At 35.7% G+C, this 19,335-nt stretch overlaps 1 protein-coding gene across 5 annotated transcripts in view; it reads right to left on the reverse strand.

Moving 5' to 3' along the window:
* cd276 (CD276 molecule) overlaps positions 1 to 19,335 on the reverse strand; it is an 81,523-nt gene that overhangs the window by 52,299 nt on the left and 9,889 nt on the right. For all 5 annotated transcript variants that reach the window (XM_088641293.1, XM_088641295.1, XM_088641296.1 and 2 more), the window contains exons 3-4: positions 9,329 to 9,679; positions 4,098 to 4,394 (exon numbers count right to left, since the gene is read on the reverse strand). In XM_088641293.1, coding sequence (XP_088497419.1) covers positions 4,098 to 4,394; positions 9,329 to 9,679 — 648 coding nt within the window. The remainder of the gene's footprint in view (positions 1 to 4,097; positions 4,395 to 9,328; positions 9,680 to 19,335) is intronic.

Below are 19,335 nucleotides of genomic sequence, written 5' to 3' on the forward strand. Positions count from 1 at the left end.
AAGAAGCAGGCTTGTGAATACTTCTCTTTTAATCCAATAGAAATATTGCCCTAGACTTTGAGATGGTTTTGCCAACAACTACTACTTACTTGTTAACTCTGCATGCAGATTACATTGTAATATTTCTGCGAAATGCCTGCTGCACAACCTGTACCTGTCCGCTGATACATCGCATTACATTAGTCATTACAGTGACTATAATCACGCAAACTCTTGCTCTCATCTGGGGACTGACCAGGGCTTTACAAAAATATGGTGACTGTGCAGTGCTTTTACAATGTTCACAATTTTGTTCTTAATTCAGAATTTGCTAAATTGTGCAATACCGTCAAATACTTTATTTTGTTACTGAGATTATATAAATGATCTGATACATTGGGACTGCACTTCCACTTTAAAAGAAGCATTAAGATAATACTGCTACCCTTTGAGATTTTTTTTTGGGGGGGGGGGTCAGTGTATATTTCGTGTCTCTAGGATAACTAGTTTCATTCATTCTTTTATTTTCATTGTGTTGAATAGAGCTTGTTTCATTACATGCAGACTATGCATATGCCTTCATTTTTTTAAAAGAACAAAGGAATTCAAGTACTAAAACAGCTGAAGTATAAAGCAACCAAGCCTTAACTGCATAAGACCTAATTCTATCATTCTAAAATTGCTTTATGCCATTGGAAAATGGTGCCTTTTGTTGCTGTATGGATCTCAAATGGAGCAGGAAAGCCAGGCAAAACCTATTCATCCTAAATGGATCAATGCCAATACTACAATAAAAAATTTTTAAAGATAAAGAATAAATGTGATACTTCATATTAAAAAAGTATTACATTTATTAAAAAGTGTTTAAAGAAGAAGAGACAAAATGATACAGGATACAGTAATTTTCAATTTAACTGGAGCATCCTGTCCATTTCAATGTCATCTAAAATCATATCACCCCATAAACACAAAATGATTGGAAATTTGATAGTAAACTGTTATTCCTTTAGCAGAAATATATCAGCTAAGCACTGTAAAATGTTCAAAACATCAGGGTAAATTTAAATATTGTCTCTGTGTTTATACTGTACATGACAATGTGACTTTCTTAAATGTTTGAAGTATTTGACTTATACTGCATAAATATTAGCTCTCGCTAGTGCATTAAATGTATTTAATCTTCAAAAGAGCAATTCTTATACCCCACAACAAATATGTGGATCATACAGTGGGTAGAAAACAGAAGTTATATGATTTCTGAATTAATAATTACAAAGTACTGGCATACAAGTTGCTAGGCAAAGATGCAAAAGCATATATTAAAAGTTCCTGGAAGACGAACAGCTTGAAGATAAACCTCATCGATGTGGATCCAAATCACACTGTTTTAAAAGCAGATCACTGCTTTCTGAAAGCATTATGTATTTCCAACCCACAGTTATATGAATACTAGTCAAACCTTAATCTGCTATGCACATTCTAGGAATAAAAGCTTGTTCTAGACTGTTCTAGATGTGCTACTGTGAACATCACACTATAGCAATTGAAAAATCAATTCACTGAGTGGTGGAAATAACTGATATCTGTTTAATGTATGTTATTGATCTTGTTGATATAAAGACTAAATTATTACATTGTGGCCAGGCAAGTAGACCGCTAGTGAAAAACCTGTACTTTGTTGGGCCCTAAGCGCAGAAAATGTAGATCAAGGTAACCGTGTAAATAATGTGATTAACCTGTGGTGTAGTTACAACTTCACTAAGAACTTCAATTGGTAATACAAACAAGTGACTGAATACATGTATATACTGTAACTGTAAGGTCAGGCAGCCTTGAGCAATAGCAGTGGGTGCCAAGTGATGTGTGGAGTGAGGGCAGTGTGGTAAAGGTCAGAAGAAACATAGTCCACAGCTATTGATTACAGATTTATTTTAAGTATGGGTACTGCTTTATGAGATTTTCTTGTCTTACCTTATGGGAGTGTGTTGAGACAAAAGGAGATGATTTCAGATTAGCCTACTTTTCAAGATAGAAAATCTTGCTTTTCAAGTGTTTGGGAAAGGGACAGCCTTCTTCAGCTCACAGAAATCTTCAATAACATGTTAAATAAATCTATAAAAAGCAAGCACATTGACCTAGCTCCTTTTGGCATGCAACACAGCGTCTGGTTGCCATGGCTGCAAACAGTTACACAGGTCCATTAATTTACATTGGGAGTGGAAAAGCCACCAAAATGAACTTAGTCAAGACCGCCTTTCCGTTCATAGGCACCGAACACAGAACATTTCCATGACCAGCGGAGCAGCAAGATGACAGGGAGAAACCTGTGTGCTAAAGATTGACCTCAGGCAACCCCTTGTAATGCTGTGACACTCAGGAAGGCACTCTTCCTTATCACATTTTCCACACAGGAGTGCTCATTTCAATGCTCCTGCATGTAAAAGCTGCAAACCAAACTCTGGTCCAAAACATTGTAGGCATTTTTCAGAAAATACACTTTTCAATGCAACTTTACACTGAATAGTACAACAATATTGTTTTTTGCATTTTAGTTACAATTTTAGATAGAATCAGTATCAGTCTTATTTTTAATAGTTCAACTTTAGAAACTGCTACACCTTCAAAAATATAACTTTGTATAATATACTCACTTTTATATTTTTGTGAGGAAAGGTTTGCCAAAGAAAAAGAACAATTAACTGAAAGTGGGAGATAAACTGCTCAGGATGCATTATGAAGTTCAGTGTTTGTGGATACTCTTCTTATTTGATATGTCACAGTCAGAGACTATTAGAAATGGTATTTACTATTACATTAAAGTTAATACATCTTAATATACTATACTTAAAAATCAATGACTGCCTATGTCTACTGAACACCGATTTATCCTAGCAAGGAGTATAATCGATTCAATTGAAATGTTTATATTAATATTAATATTATATTATTATGAGTTTTTATTATAGGCTTGATACCCCCATTTAAATCCAGTTAATTCACTTAGAAGTTTTAATATAACTTTTAAAGGTGACTTAGTGTTTATTAACTTTGAAAAAACTGAATTGATAAATAGGCATTATTTATATTATATATATAATATATATGTATATTATTTATATACTTTAAAACTCAAAGCAGTTCCCAGGATGTCTCAGTGTCACAAATTACTAAAAGTAACGTATTGTACGAGTAAAATGTTTTGAACTGTAGCAGTTTGCAGTACTGGTCATGTACTGGACAGCTATAAAATAGCAATCTTGACTTGACCAGGATACCACTTTTACAAAACATTAATGTACATGGTAAGTCTAGAGATAGTCAAACACTATCTGCAGTCAGATAGTCACCTCAGTATATGCAGGAATCCCATTTACATATATATTCATCCAGTTGATGTTAGGCATGCATGCATAAATGTTCAGAATGTACTGGCCTGACACTTTTTGATTAGGATCTGTTTGGGTGAGAGGCCACGTTTGTCAAAGTAGTTTATGATCTATTTCTGGTATAAAAATTATTGTAGAAACATTCAAGGAAGAAGAAAAGGTTTTGCTTTTGGGTGAAATCTGCCAACAATTTGTGTAGCAGTTCATAAGAAGATATTGAGGGTTTTTTTTAATACATGGACCAGGTCACCACCTTGTTTGATACAGGACTCCAATTTCCAATTCCAAATTAGTCATTTAATGACTTATCTGTCCCAGTGAACCTGACCTGTATGAAGTTGATTGGCTGCAAAGTCTTCTAACATGACAAACTTCAAAAGTAGGAAGTACACAAATCCTTACAATTGCTATAGGTATCCACTCTTTGAAGTGAAATTTAATGAAATAGTGAATAACATTGTTTCTAGAGAATTCCTGGCTGTGACTATTTTTAACCTTGGAATACAGACTACAGACAGACAGAGATGTGGTCATACTTGCACAAGAGACAACTGGTTAATCCAGCTACTGCATTCTACCTACAGTATGTTCACTGCTTAATTATCTATAGTTTGATGAGCTACAGTACATTAAATTATAGCTGGAGTTATAAAGAGGACTGGCAAAAACTCATCTTTTTGCCACTCCTTTTTGCAAGAGTGCCACACTTACCTTCTAGAAAAAAGAACTAACCTGTGGTTGTGACGGAGGAGTGCGTCTCCTCACCAAGCACTTCATTCTTTACCAGGCAGCTGTAAGAGTTGTCGGCCTCCACAATAACTTTGAGAACACTGTGCACGTGGAACAGTCCATCTTTATTGGCCACCTGCGAAGTAGTCGCGTTGCCCGTCAGGTTTCTGCCATTGCTGTCATGCCACAGAAGGGTAGCCTGGGGATAGCCACCATAGGAAAGGCAGCTTAGGACCACTTCATCTCCTGGTTTCAGGTTGGAATCAGGCTCCGCATGCACCTGGGGCTTGGTGTAGGAGGCTGCGATTCAGACAAAAGATCATCAGAGAAAGAATATTTCTTTCATCAACTAGTCTTTAAAGAGTTTTGATATATTTAATGGTGCAGCCATGTCACAATTCAATGGGGCATACTTTATATACAAACCAGCTCTTGGTTATCTTATATCACATGTGCAGTACATAACAGCTTAACGTTCTCTTATCTGTTAGACAAAATGGAACTCTTAAAGGGGAACTGCAGTCCCAATTTCTCAGAACGTTTATTAAATCTCTGTAAGAAAAAAGAATTAATTAATGGTATTGAAAATGTTTTTTTTTTTCAAATTAAGCACAAAATTGAGAACTTTGTACAAGTACTGTAAGTCCTCATGTTGTTGCAAACTTGCATTCAAGTTTGAGTGAACTGAGATGTGAAGCGGCCCTTCCTGTTCACTAGTCACCGTAATGACTAATGAATTGTGATGTATGAGGAACAAGAACGGGTTGTGCAACAGACATTTCACTGGAGAAATGTTCCAACAAGATCTGCATGCTGAGTTAACAAGTAGTACTTGATGGAAAAACCATTTCAAAATCAAGAGCAATATTTCTATTGGATTAAAAGAGATATATTCACAAGACTGCTTCATTGCAATGTAATAAGGCCACATCATATTACCAGACGTTTTGTTGCCTCATGCTGAATCACAGGCGCTGCGCATACCTGAAAATGTAATCTACATTGTGATGTAAATTGGAGGTTGTACAATTTACTGTGTACATTTTACTTATATTGTTATTTGAAAATCACTCAATCAGTGCTGATTCTTTTTAACTTCAAAATATAAAAATAGCATTGCAGTTCCCCTTGGATCTCCTGTTCAAGCTAACAGTACACACAAAAATAACAATGCAGTTGTAGAGCTCAGTGAATGGGAGTAATTCAAAAGAGTGGACCATTGGCAAAAGTATTTATTCAGCTTAGAATTCTAACAAATGAACTAAATGTTTCTTCTGACATTAAGTTTATTTGGATAAAGCTTGGAATCAAAACTTGCATTACAGCACATGAGCAAAATGCAATAATTAAAAAGGGATGAGAGATTAACTTTGAGTTTCCTGAGCTCAATAAAGGTACAGTGTAGATAATTTGAAATGTTGCCTTTAATCCCTGAAGCAATCATATAATTGCGAAACAAAGTATACCCACTCCCCAACCGAAAAGGTTTAGCTCCAAGACGTTGCGTAACCCGATGACTGCAATGTGAGTTGTTCACAATTTTCAGCAAAAAAAGTTCGAGATGATACCCATAATTGTAGATACTGTTATAGAAGACGGACAGATGACAAGTGGCCTTCCAAACATGAATCCAGAAAAACAATAAGGAGTGCCATAAAAGTCAACAATTAACTGGGTTAGTCATAATAGAAAAATGCATTTAAATGTTTCTTCAAAATCCATATTGACATCAGTAAAAGCTATCAATAAGGCCACGTTTGATTGATGTAGCAACTTGTCAGTCAAAACAAGAAATGGCCTGAAGTGACAGCTCTATTTCAGTAGGGTTAAAAAATTCAATTAATCTGAAAAGTGAAATCAATACATTTCAGACATTGTATCCCTCCTTCTAAACATGCATCGTAATTACGTCAGTTAAGGCATTGCATGTATCTATTGGTGTTCTCTCTATGCTGAAATATTATAAGTTTGTGATTTATTGTTTTTTTCCTGTGGTTTATTAGTTGCTTTGTTTATCTGCTTGTAGTATCGACTGCAAGCAATTGTAACATTATTGATTTTACACAAAGAAATTGGGCAGGGGTAAAGCAAACAGAAGAATAATACAGTATATTTCTCATGTTTTATTTTTCATTTGAGAAAAAATAAGGTTTAATTCCTCTCCGTGCATAAGTGCCTCGTTTTGAATATAATAATGGAAGAGATCACCAGAATGGGACATCAAAAACTAATTCTTGTGTAGATATTGACTGGCAAAGTGATTGATGAAGTGCACATATTTATCCTTAAAGGCCCAAAGGCTGTGAATGTAACATTAGATAATCTGACCAATGATTGCTATCAATGATCAGCTATACTGAAGTCTAATTATCAAACATTATTATCTTGGCTATTGACTTTGCTGGGGGTTGTTTATTGATTAAAGGCATTGACTTCTATTTCTAAGAGGGAACATTTCTTTTTTTTTACATATGGGCATCCATTAAACCTAAACTGGCCAAATTAATGGGGGTGTGTAGTGTGATTTACTGAACCTAACTACAATCCAGCATCATAAATATCTATTACAAAAAATACAGTTATTGACATTATGGAAGACATTATGACATTATGACATTATGGAAGGGCAATGACGGAAAAAAATCATAGAATTAAAACTACTTCCAATCCTATTTATTTAAGTGGTCCATTCAGAGGTGGGTGGAAAGTATGTTATTTCATTGGATAACAGCTGCAAATGGACCTGTTTTATAAGGTTCATGTGTGGGTCCAAGCTGGGAAAAGCCTGTGATTGCCAAGCACTTGTTTTTGAAGTGTTATAGATGCCAGCTGTTAAGCTTGTCCACAGCTCAGAAAACAAGGAATGGACCCTATGCGGGTTTCAAGGTCATAAAAATCCTAAGACAGTAAATAAGGGAAATCCAAAGCCAGGGTCAAGGGGCGAGCGAAAGTCCAAATCTAGAAGACAAATTTAATATCAAGCCCAGAAACACAATCCAAAAGCCAAGGTCAGGAAACAGGCCAAAATCCAAAAGCCAGGCAAGGAGTCCAGGAAGAATTCAGCAAAGGCTAGATCAAGAGCTCAAAGAATTGTAAACAATACTGAACACAGCTTGAACAAAGAGCAGGGTTTAAATTGGTTTGGGGAGGGGAGGCGTGGTGAGTTAGGGACACTGGGCAAGCAGGGACTGGCTACTGTCATCTGCTTGATCTGTGCCCCTGCTGCACAGATGGAAGTAGGCACTAGAGGTTGGGGTGCCCTCTGGTGGCTGGAACTGTAACACCAGCGTGTTTTCGCTGTTACACGATTCCTGAAGGGAACTGCACCTTAATGAAACAATAGTAACAGATTGTTTTTGACAACAAAAATGGACCCCTGTGAATCAAGTTGTCACTTGATGAATACCAAATTGGTCTTGTCAAAGTACACCATACCGTGGCTGTCTGGAAGTGACAGAAAAGCTCTTAGCATTTAGGGACGCCTAGTATGAATTATACTGTACACCTTTGAAAACATGATCACATTCCAATTTTGGGACCCCTGCCCACAGAAGAAAAGATAGGAATAAACTATATTTATTGATACCGTATTTAAGGTATGAAAAGAAGCATATCGCTGTTTCTGAAAGATGTAAAAGTACTAGTCTACTTTTTTATGATACTGTGTGAAAGGAATCTCATTTCTAATGTCTAATTTTAGGGACCATAATTCTTCTAAGAAAAACAGTAATACCAACCACTATCACAGCAGTCACAAGATAGTTACCTTTATTAATAGTTCTCACAGAAGCAGGGCTCTGAAAGCTAGAGCATCTATGTATATCATGTTCAATAGCTGCAAGCACTCTGAAAACAAGCTTATGCAAATGATTCAAATGCGGTGCTGTAGGCTGGTTTTAATGAGATGTCCTAGTGATTTTGGTTCATTTTAGCTTGATGCTCCTGGTGTTAATTTTAAGCTGGTGGGCCTGCATCAATTAAGTAAACTCACAGGTTAGAGTTCTAGGAGGAGAGACAGGGCCATTCTTTTGTTCTGCCACCTGAATATACAAAATCCCCTAACATGGATGAATGCCAAGTAATCCATCTGGTAAAAACCTCTATTAGGAATGGATTAAAAACCTAGCAACCTTGGTGCCACCAGGCCGAGTACAGGTTCCTCAATTTGCAACTTTGTCCAGGTTTCTCCAGAGGGACAATTTTATTTTTCAAACACTGCCAAGCATGCCACACTGCACGTAGGAATGTGCTGGTACTCTTCAGTTGATGTGCCTGTCATAAAGCATAGACTTGATTGCTTAAGTTAGTTATTTCAGAGACCAATGGAGACTGTCCTAGCAAGCAGGACATTGAGCAAATGACTTAAGCTCACTTAGATCATTTCAAGGGTATAAGAGGTTGAATATCAGATAGAGATTACAAATAAATGTATAAAAGAGAAGAGCAGAAAAAAAGAGAAAAGGGAAGAATAAGCTTTTTTGTAAATTGTAAAATTTCATCTATGAAGTTGACTCCATCAAGGGGTGTTGTCTCAGCTTCCATTTTTTTATTATATTGAAAAAGAATTACACACTCATTTAAGAATCACTGTTCTTCTGTCCTGACTTAGTGATTCGATTTCAAATATTATATTGCTACACTGATGGATTTTTCTGTTAGTATTGCAAAGTCATATCCAAATAATCTTAACATGGGTGTTACTAGGTTTCCCTATAGTACAAAAAAAAAAGAAAAATGCATTAAAGGAAAAAAAAAGAATTTGTTGTATTCTAGAAGTTTCTGTTTCTTTAACCTAGCTGAATCAGTTTGTATAAAAAATGGGCACAGCTGTTCAAATGTTTTCCACATGCTCATGCAATAAAGAAGCACCTATACTTTGCAGAGCAAAGATAATGTAAGATAATCCAAGTAAACATTTTTTCTTTGGAATTAACTAAGACGATTTTCTGACAGACAAAAAAGACTGTGAAATACCCCTATAATTCTTTCAAAGGTTTGTTTGCCTATAATTCCAACATACTGTATGACTGTGTTGCCTTTTTCATCTGGTACAAAGATATCTTTCTAGATGTCTGCTGTGAGGAAGTATAAAGAATTTGTTTTCAAATGATCTGTTGAAAAAACTTTTTAAGCAAATTTGCATAATATATCCCATACTGATTTTAGGTACAACACCGAATTCCTGTAAAGTATTTGTAAATGAAGAGGTGACATCTCCCATTAAGCAACCTTACCTGCAACCTGTAGCAGCAATACTGCATTTTTGTATTCTTTGATTCGGACAAAGCACATGAAGCTGCCCTCATCAGCAATCTGGACACCACGGAGAAGCAAAGATGCATTTCCAGAGTCCAGTTCCTTGAGAAACAGACTAGTGCGGTTGATGTAGTTGGATCCTTGGTCTGTCAGCTGGTCCCGCCCATCATAGAAGCTGTGGACCACACGCTTGGTGTCAGTCAGCTGCCAAAAGACACTTATGTCTGAGCGATTAAAGGTTTCACCCGTGGAGAATGAACAGTTGAGGGTTGTGTCGTTTCCAAACAGAGCCACTACTGGAACTTCAGGAACTGTGACATCTAAGACAGCTATAAAAAAGAAAAGGAAAAGTGTCAGTGTAACCCATCATCAAAAATCATTAGATATACACCATATCTTAAGGGCAAATGTTTGCACATCTTCAAGTTGGAGTGTAGGACTACAATTGCTTGTTTGCTGGCCTCAAATTCATTTATAGGATATTTCTTTGTTTTGGAAAATAACATTTCTTTTGAACAAACATTTCTGTATTGTAATCTTTAACATTAGTAAACAAAAGAGTAGTGATATGTAAAATGGAACTAAGATATGTCTTCTATTCTTTGACACTAAGACCATTAAGTAAAAGTAGCTTTGGTCTTGCAATTGTGGAGACTGAAAAAATGAACCCATGGGTAGCATGTGCAGATAAATATTTTTACAAATTGTTACAAAAAAGTTCTTCATGTCTTTAATGTACAGCATATTAAAGAACACATATATACACGTGTTTGACACATGGACTGTGACAAATAAAGCCAAAATTGATTTTGAAGATATTTTGCTTCTATGAGTTTTGTTTTCATGAGTTTGCATTCAAGCTGGGTTTACTGCTGGCTGTGCAGATTTTCCAGGTACAAATGAGCACAGCAGGGGGTCCACATGTTTGCTTTTGAAGGCATGTCAGGTAGGCAGATATCTAGTTAAGCAATAGCTAGGGCCAAGAACCATTATGCTCTGAAGAGTCTGAAATAGATTCAAAAGCACCCCAGAAACCAAGCCAATGGTGTAAAACTGTGTGGAGAACTTGTCAAATATGAATGCAAGATGCTCTTTGCTCTTATTCTGTTGGGTGGGCTTGCTTTCAAAGACTTGAACCCAAGTTGTAAAAAGAAAGCAATATTTACACCAGAAGCAAAAACATCCAATTTGCTCAGCATGCTAGCACTACAAAGTGAAGGGAACGGCAAAACAGACAGGTTTGTCAGTTTACGAACACACACTAAGAGCAGCAATTGAGACCAATGGTCCCCGTCTATGCACAAACCATACACATCGGTAAATGCCTCAGTGCACATCACTTTGGTAGAACCTGGAGTTTTGAAGCAGACTTACAGTAACTGCTCCTGCTCCCTGTTGAGCAGCGCCTTTAATGCTTTTCGCACTGTCAACCCGACAGCCTGTGAACAACTTCAGAAACTGGCGGGACTGGAAAGTAAACCAAGAAGGCGTACCCATCTGTCACTGTGAATAAGGGAGGAAAGGGATCTCCCTAAATTACCAGCATATGTCTTAAAGATAAAAGAATCCAAGGACAGTTCATCACTCAACATGTCTTCTGGAGTGCACTGGTCAGTCAATAATCTGTTTTGAGCAATGCAGGCATGACTGCTTATGACTGCTTTAATTGACTGGAGGGAAGCAAAGATATTAATACACAAATGTGCTATATGATCCAATACTTGATCGTCACAACTCCCATGCAACAATTTATAACCAAGGCTGTGTGTTTTTCAAAGCTCATTTTTCTTTTCTTTTGCAATTCAGTCTTGAACTTTCAGAGGTCAGGACAATTATGGCTACGAAGAAAGAAATTATTTGTATTCTACAGTTAGATGTACTTATGTATGTAAATATCCTATGCATGCAAATACCTTCTGCTACTTCAGAAATGAATGTTCTGGATATTTGTATAAAAAACAGCTTACAATCAGCAATGTACATTTAAAAGTCAGTTCAGATTGGCTTTTTTGCCTTTGAACTATTTCCTGATTTAGCAAGGAAGGCTGGAAGATTTCTCCATCACCAGTTCTGAGGATGCTGAATTAAGTGTTGTTATAAGAAGATAAGATTTTATTGTCCCCTGAGGGAATTTTTTTATGGACGTTTAAATGCAAACAAGAAAAAAAAGAAGAAAAGAAAAACATTGCACATTACTGTATTGCACATGTACAGTATAACACATAACAACAGGTACCATTTATAACACATCACAAAACATACTGAACTCAAGTGGGTTGTAAGAGTCAAAATTGTGTTTATCCTTGACATTTAATGCTATGTCAATCAGTTATATACTGTATCATATTGACCAACTAATAGTGATTTGGCAGTCTGCTATGTACAAGAGCATGCACATGAACTCTTTCTGAACTACTTTTATTTTACAAATTACATTCATAATTCAAGAAATATAATCAAAAAACATAAATCTGGCTTGCCAGAATACAGAGGTAAATAGCCCTACTTTTATCAACAGTGCTATTGAATCTTTAATGACAAAATAGTTAGGACCTCACTTTAACATCTCATTTGAAGGATAGTATTTCCTGCAGCACAGTGCATCCTTTCATAATACTGGAGCATTGGGTTGGAAATTCTGGTCTAGAGGAAAGTGTATAATGTGGGTCCTCCCACATTATTTACAGCAGCAAACTGGTTTGCCTTTGAGGGACTCATTCCCAAGGATGAGTAGAACGAAGGAGGGTAGAACAATTCCCATTGTGTCAAACTGTTCTAACTCATCAGCTTGCCATGAAATGCTTTAATGAAATCTAGAAATGAAGTTAATCTTATCTTGGAAAGAGAGATGTTTATGAGTTGGTATTTGAGAAGATCACATATACTTTTGAGCTTGGAGTATCACAACAGGATGCTATCCAAAGTATTATCCTTTACTGTACTGGCCAAAATTGTGGTCTGTGATTGAACCTTTCTGGCTCTTATGCTGGCAATATTTTCTTTTAATATTCAGTGCTCCAAACTAAGTGATCATAAATTCAATTAAACAGGTATTGTCCTACTACAGGATTTTGTTGGCTTCCATCATTCTTTACTTCTTTAGTTGAGACTAATGTGTGTTAAACATCTATTAAGTGATCCCACACGTACACACAAACATGGCCTTACTTTGGTTATACAATAATGTTTGGACACCAGTTTTCGTTTTTTAGTCCTAAATAGTTTTCAAAGTCGAGTGCTGGTTTATTGACAAAGAGACTGAGTTTGCTATACTTCGTGCTTGTTTCAGCTAATTTCCTACAGAAGGGATTTAATCCAACAGCAATAAATTGCAGTGTGTGATTTGAAATTCTGTGCTTTACTTGCCAGGCTTCCTGGGTCAGGACGCAACTTACATTTCAAACCTGCTTTTGCCCTGTGAACAAAGCCTGTCTCTTACATTCTGAGAAGAGAGATTATTCTGTGTGCCAAGAACTAGGACACATACTGTGAAAGGTAGAGCTCACAGCAAGAACATAAGACTACAGAGACCTTCATGGCTCTCATGGTCACAGACAAAATCTCACAATTCACATTTATTTAGACAGAAACCAAAATATAAGTTCTTGATTTTTCATTTTAGGAAGTGAAAATACTTTAAAACCTCTTACTGTTACTTATAATTCTGTGCTCGAATGAAGGTTGTGACACTCATATTTTATCGTGGCCCCAGTTACAAGTTATGTGGGTATAGGTGTTTAAACAATGTACTGTATAGTGATGTAGAGAGCATGGTGCCATACATATTCAGCAATACAGAAGTACCATTTCTATGCCATTGCTGGAGTTCACCTCTGCATCTGAATTGGTATAAATTTAATTTTCTATCTGCAGTTACACTGCCACCTATCGGCAATCACTATTTCATAGTGCGTGGCTAAATCTAGTTCTATAATGCACAACTTTAAATTACAGTTATGTGGAGAGTTATTGGTTTTGCAGTCACATACACTTTGTTCTGGAAAACAACAGTATACAAAATAACTTTTTTTCATGTAGGAATTCTCACAATGACACTGGACTTTTTCATAACCACAACACACAAATTGTATTTGTATATAAATGACTGCTCAATGCCACTTTTTAAACTATATTGTCTATTTGTTGTTTTTCTTGTTTAACGTGATTATACAGTACATCATCCACTGGTGTTTTCATTTGAATTGTGTTTATTTGACATTGCTGCTCCTCTTCTAGATTAAAAACAAAATTAAAAATGCAAACTAATGTTTGATTAGAAACCTAATGAGTTTGCACCAGTGCTCTGAAAATCTCTATCAATGTCTATCCATTGAATCATGTGAAGTATTTGAAAATACACCCCTTACTATCAATACTTACACTTGACCATTCCTTTTAAAAGAAGCTAGATTTTCTGAATAACTGGTTTGAATTGCAAATATTTCTCTATTGTTATAGAGTAATTTGCATAACAAGATATAAAGGAATTAAGGATCAAAAGGGTTAGACTGAACAATGGCATCTGCTGCACAACAGAGTTCCGTACTCACAAAGGTAAGGCAATAAAATGGAATATTAGGCAAAAAGGAATAGGCTCTGTAGGCACATCTTTATCTAACATATGATTCTCCTTACAGCTCTCCCCTCCAGCTACTGATCAGATACAGCTCTTCTGAACAGTTGAGATCCTGCAGGAACAGGCTTCATTTTAGAGAGCAGGATTAGATGTCAAAAGTATAAAAACTGTAAAAAGGCTGTGTTTGAAACGAGGTAAAATATTTCTCACACCATTTGTAGCTCTGATCATAGTGTACAGGGCTATACTCACAATCTTACAAATAATCTACCACATCATGATGCTAGAATACAATATTTGCTCTTTCGCATTTCTATTCAAATTTCTTTTGTGCAGCATCATGTTCAATTTCTTAATTACTGTATGCGTGGTTTTTAGTACTATTAAGCTCTTAACACATGCAATTCTTCATTTACAATTTGGTACTTGAAGCTGCATTAATCTCCACACTCAGAGCTAACATAAATGAAAGCATTTTTAAGGATTCTAACAGAGACTTTGGCCTGCTAAGACTGTCTGCCCCTGATTATTGTGTTACTATGGTGAAGTGTTATTTCTAAATGGGCTATTCATGTTTTGATGAAAAATAAATGATTCAGCAGTACTGGTTCACTACCACCTTGCTGAACTACTTTCTATTTACACTGACAATCACAACACGTCACTCAAAGCACGAGAATATGCAAAAATAAACCAAAATCGTACTCAGGTTTGGTCCCTTGTTTTTTCTGCAAATAAGCAGGTATCATCTTCTGTTTGTTGTTTTTAATTTATTTTTTAAACTTAGAACAGGAATCAAATGAGGATTCTAGCCTATAGCTGTCAAGAGTTACATGGATATTTGATTCACAATTTGTTTAGTCTTGTGTGGACCTTTTGTGCACTTAAGATTTGACTGCACCATAGGTACAGTAGAAGATTTTCTGTTAATTCTTATGTGTTGATAGGCTGTATTACAAACCTTAATGCACTGTGGACTCTGCATTCATTCTTTCACCTCCCAATCCAGCTGGCAACTGCTACATTCCTGTTATTCCAATCCATACCCCTTTTTCATACATGTTTTCCCTGGGTTTTCTGTAATGACCTACTGACCCTAAAACTGCATTTCCAAGACTTAATTGAAAATAAATGTATATAGATCTTGATCTATGAGATATAATGAAACCAAACCTTCTATATTTTTTCTTGATATTATTTTTTTAAATGATATCATTCCATTGTGCATAAAAAACCCCAATGCTGTCTAACGTACTTTGAAAAGATACGTCTTTCTTATTTGCACATGTAATAAACCTGTTTAGTACTATCTGAATGCAGATTTAAAAAAAAAAAACTTTATCCTCACAGTGGTCTGGTTCTTTATTTCATTTTCTTATTATCTAAGATTTAAGAGCTCCGAAAAATGAAGGCCTCCAAAGATATAATTTTAAAAACATAGCTTTAGGTAGGTTTGTGTATATAAAGTATTCAATTTTCTCTCAAGTGTCACTAGATGAAGTGTTAAAAACTGTCATGTAAATGTTGAATATTGAGTGGATATTATGCTGCTAGACCACCATCTTTGTAAGAAAATGCCTTAATTGGTAGAAAATGGTAGAAATGCCTTAATATATACTAGCTTCCCTACAATTCTGTCCTTCAAAACCTCTGCATTTATGAGATGTTAATGTCAGTAGGTGCTCTCTTGAACAAACAATACAGGAAACTGAAGAGAATTAATGCTCCAGACAATTTCAATCTCTGCATTGTATTTATAGGTCATCTTCTCTTTAAGTGCATAAGAGACATTGCCATGCACCTCACAGTCAGCATAAAATAAACTCATTTTTAAAACTCATTGTGAGGAAGGATAAGCTTTCATGTCGTTCTGTTAGGGATGACAGGTATTTCGCAACACACTGTTCACCGATTCATTTTTCTTTTGATTTACATTAGGATGCTCCCCAAAATATTTTAAATGCACATTACTACCCTTAAGGACCAAATTTTAAAAAATGCTACATATGCAATGCATTGGGTCTAGCAGACATTGACATTAGAATCTAAGCTTATATAGAAACAGTATATGCAATCTACATAGTGCTTTTTCTAAGTACTGTTAATACATAAAGGGTTAACATGTGCAAGAAGTGCTCAAGAGCATACTTATTCATTTGATGAGTCTCTGTCATATGTAATTTGCTACCAAGGGGTGCTTGATCCATTGGCAATAAGTTATCAGTTATCAGTAAACAAAGGAACCCTTAATTCATCAGGCAAGCAAGCAATGACAACATCATTTTTCATGCACCACATAAATATCCTGCAATTATTATTCAACACAGTCCTGTCCTTTGACAGCTGAACTGCAAGACACATTTTTAATACCTCCCTCTTCTGAAGAGAATGCTTTTTAGAGTCCCATCATGCCAGACAAAGAGAATGCAGGACTGCAGCTAAATAAAGGTTAGTACCGCACACTTCCATAACCCTTAATAATAGCTACACAGTAATGACCTCATGCCTTAGTTTGTACATGATAGCAAACTGCTAGATGGCTTGACTTAGCAAAGTAAACATAAATCACACATATATTGGACAGTCTGTTCAGCGGAGAAGGTAAAAAAATGAGCTTATACTTCCCCCTTGTGGCTAACTAGTGTTTTTCTACAGTTCAGGGAAAAAATACTGCACTGAAAAAAAGGAAACTTTTTTAAAATATTAGAAATATTCATAGACATTTACTTTTTTATTCATCCTGTTTAATTCTCTGAGCCCTGAAATTAATGCATTTCACAATAACATCTAAATAAACAGCTAATCACTATTCTAGATTATTTCCAGTATCTGTGTCCATGTGCAAAAACAAAACTTCACTACTTTTCCCCTGTCCCTTTATTTAATTTACTTAAAAAATAAGAAGGTTTATGGGTACATGTAATCACTTCGTTATTTTCCTATGAGATATTAAAAAAGTAATGACATAAAGACAAAATATTCTTTGGCTTTCATGTAACTTTTTTGTCTAGAACATTCTAAAGCTGCTCTGTTTCGTAAGGCAAGCTAATGTACTGTACTTTTTTATTAATTTTAATTCTGGTTTAGACCTATGGAGAGTGAGGCAAAATGAATATGTATTGCTGGTTAAATTTTCTTGCCAATATATCTTTGGTGCTTTTAAGATTTGGATGGAGAAACTGACAATTCAGAGAGCAAAAGAACAAAAACATTCACAAGGCTCATAAATTCCACTGATAAATGATTCGAGATCTAAGCCAATGTGAGGTTAATATACTTCCCAATTTCCCCTTTACTGATTTTCAGAATATGATGCTTTAGTTGTATTGTCAAACGTTTCCGTGCTTATAAAACATATGAAATACAGTACGTTTATACAATAGACAGCAAGACAGAAAATTCTATCATTAAAAAAGAACAACATATCCTGACAATGATCTCAACATAGCCCATTCAGTTAGACTACAACTCTCCGACAACCCTTGTAACATCCCACCTCGTAACATCCACAAGTTTATATAAATAAACTACATAACCTTCTCTTTTCCCCTAGAACCAAAATACAGTAGTAAGTCTATGTGCAGTACAAGAGCTAGAATGTGAATCTGTACCTGGAGGCGACTTTTAAGTAACGCAATAACAAAAGAACCCCTGTCATGTATTGCTCATTTGGCATTGGCAAGAATGTTATCTGGGATTGTTCCATGTCCTGTCTATAACACGTTACTGAACTCCCGTGAGGATAAGTAGTAAGGTTGCCGGTCACAGAACAGAGATAAGGTACTAGCTCTGAGGCTGGAGAGAACATTAAGAAAAGATGGACTAGAGACAGACAATAGGATCTGGGGAGAAAGAGGTAACCACAACACAGAGGCTATGAATTTAAAATAACAGGGTCACCATCTAACCATATAACAGGATATAACAGAACACTTTCAGACCAGCTTGGCATTGCATGCTCCCATAAATATAACGTTACTGGTATTAATTTAGTTGGTTTATCCAAAGTTGATTTACAATAACCTATTTTTTACATACATATCTTGTTACTCATTAATACAGCAAGGTTTGCTGGGTTCTACTGTGTAAGACAGCAGTATCTGGGATTTGGTCATGAGTCTAGGGTTGCTTTAAGACAAATGACGGTTTTGTTTTTCGACCCAGCAAATGCAGCCTTTTCCTAAACTAGAAGTTAAGGAACTGTAGCAGCCTACTGTACCTTGACAGAATCAGAGAAAATTGTGAAGCTTCTTATGTCTGTACATTGTCCCATTACTTTAATTGTATAATACACAGCATAAAGACACCCTTTGCATAGCAATTTGAACCATTTCAGGTTTTATGAGCTTCAGGAATTTTTTGTACAAGCTCTACAGCTCATAAAAACCTACAATGGACTAAATTGCTATGCGATGGACATTTTATTATTTCCTGAGAAATGCCATTTAAACCTAAATAAAACAGAGGTATTCAACAAAAATCAAATCTGAAACAGAACTTTAGAACAACGGTATGTTCTTAATTACACGTAAAGGTCCATCACTCCACAGGATCCTAATGATTTCAGTGTTATTTAAATGGAAAATTATGGTAAGGAAGGCAATCGTAAAAGAAACAAATATTTCATTTTAGCAGCTTTCTTTCAGTGGTCTTTCATAAATAGCGCCTTCAATTTCAATACAAATCACAAGCACCCATGAAAAGCAATCTCAGGTTCACATTTAATAAGTCACAAACCAGGGGTGTTACACTGGTTAATAAGGCTATTTAATGGAGAATGCCATTTTTTCATCTACTGAATTTAAAGCACCAATCAGGGGTATTTCATGCCATTAATTACAGACCACTAACTCCACAGAAACTCTGTTTATGCAGCATATGGCACTATAGTGCGGTTATAAAAACCATACAGTGCAGACATGAATGTTTAAGTGTCTAAGTTTTCCTTTTAAGGGATCATTGGAATAATCATAACGTACCTGGTTTTTAATGATTTCCATTGTACCATTAATTGCAATACTTAATGTGTTCAAGTGATTAAGCAGTTTTCAACAATTGAGGTTTTATTATGCATGGTTTATTGCAAGTGAATCTACGCTCAGCTTGCCTCCAATTGTCTATAAAAGACACTCTGGTGAGTAAATTCAAATTAGACTTAGTACCACTGATACAGAATAATAAGCTTAAATTGAATTTCATCCTAGAAGAAAGTAGAAAGTCTTGCCTTTATAAAAGAACTATTTGTTTCAAAGGCTTTAAAAAGTTAAAGTTAAGCTTAAAGGGGGGAAATTAAAGAACTGTGAAATGAGTGAATAATATATTTATGTTACTTATGTCTTAGAAGACATAATGTCTTAGAATGTCTTATGTCTTAGAAGAATGTCTTAGAAGACATTCTAATGCCCTGTA

This window comes from Lepisosteus platostomus, chromosome 7 (assembly GCF_059453375.1).
Source record: "Lepisosteus platostomus isolate fLepPlt1 chromosome 7, fLepPlt1.hap1, whole genome shotgun sequence".
In the NCBI taxonomy this organism is placed as follows: Eukaryota; Metazoa; Chordata; class Actinopteri; order Semionotiformes; family Lepisosteidae; genus Lepisosteus; species Lepisosteus platostomus.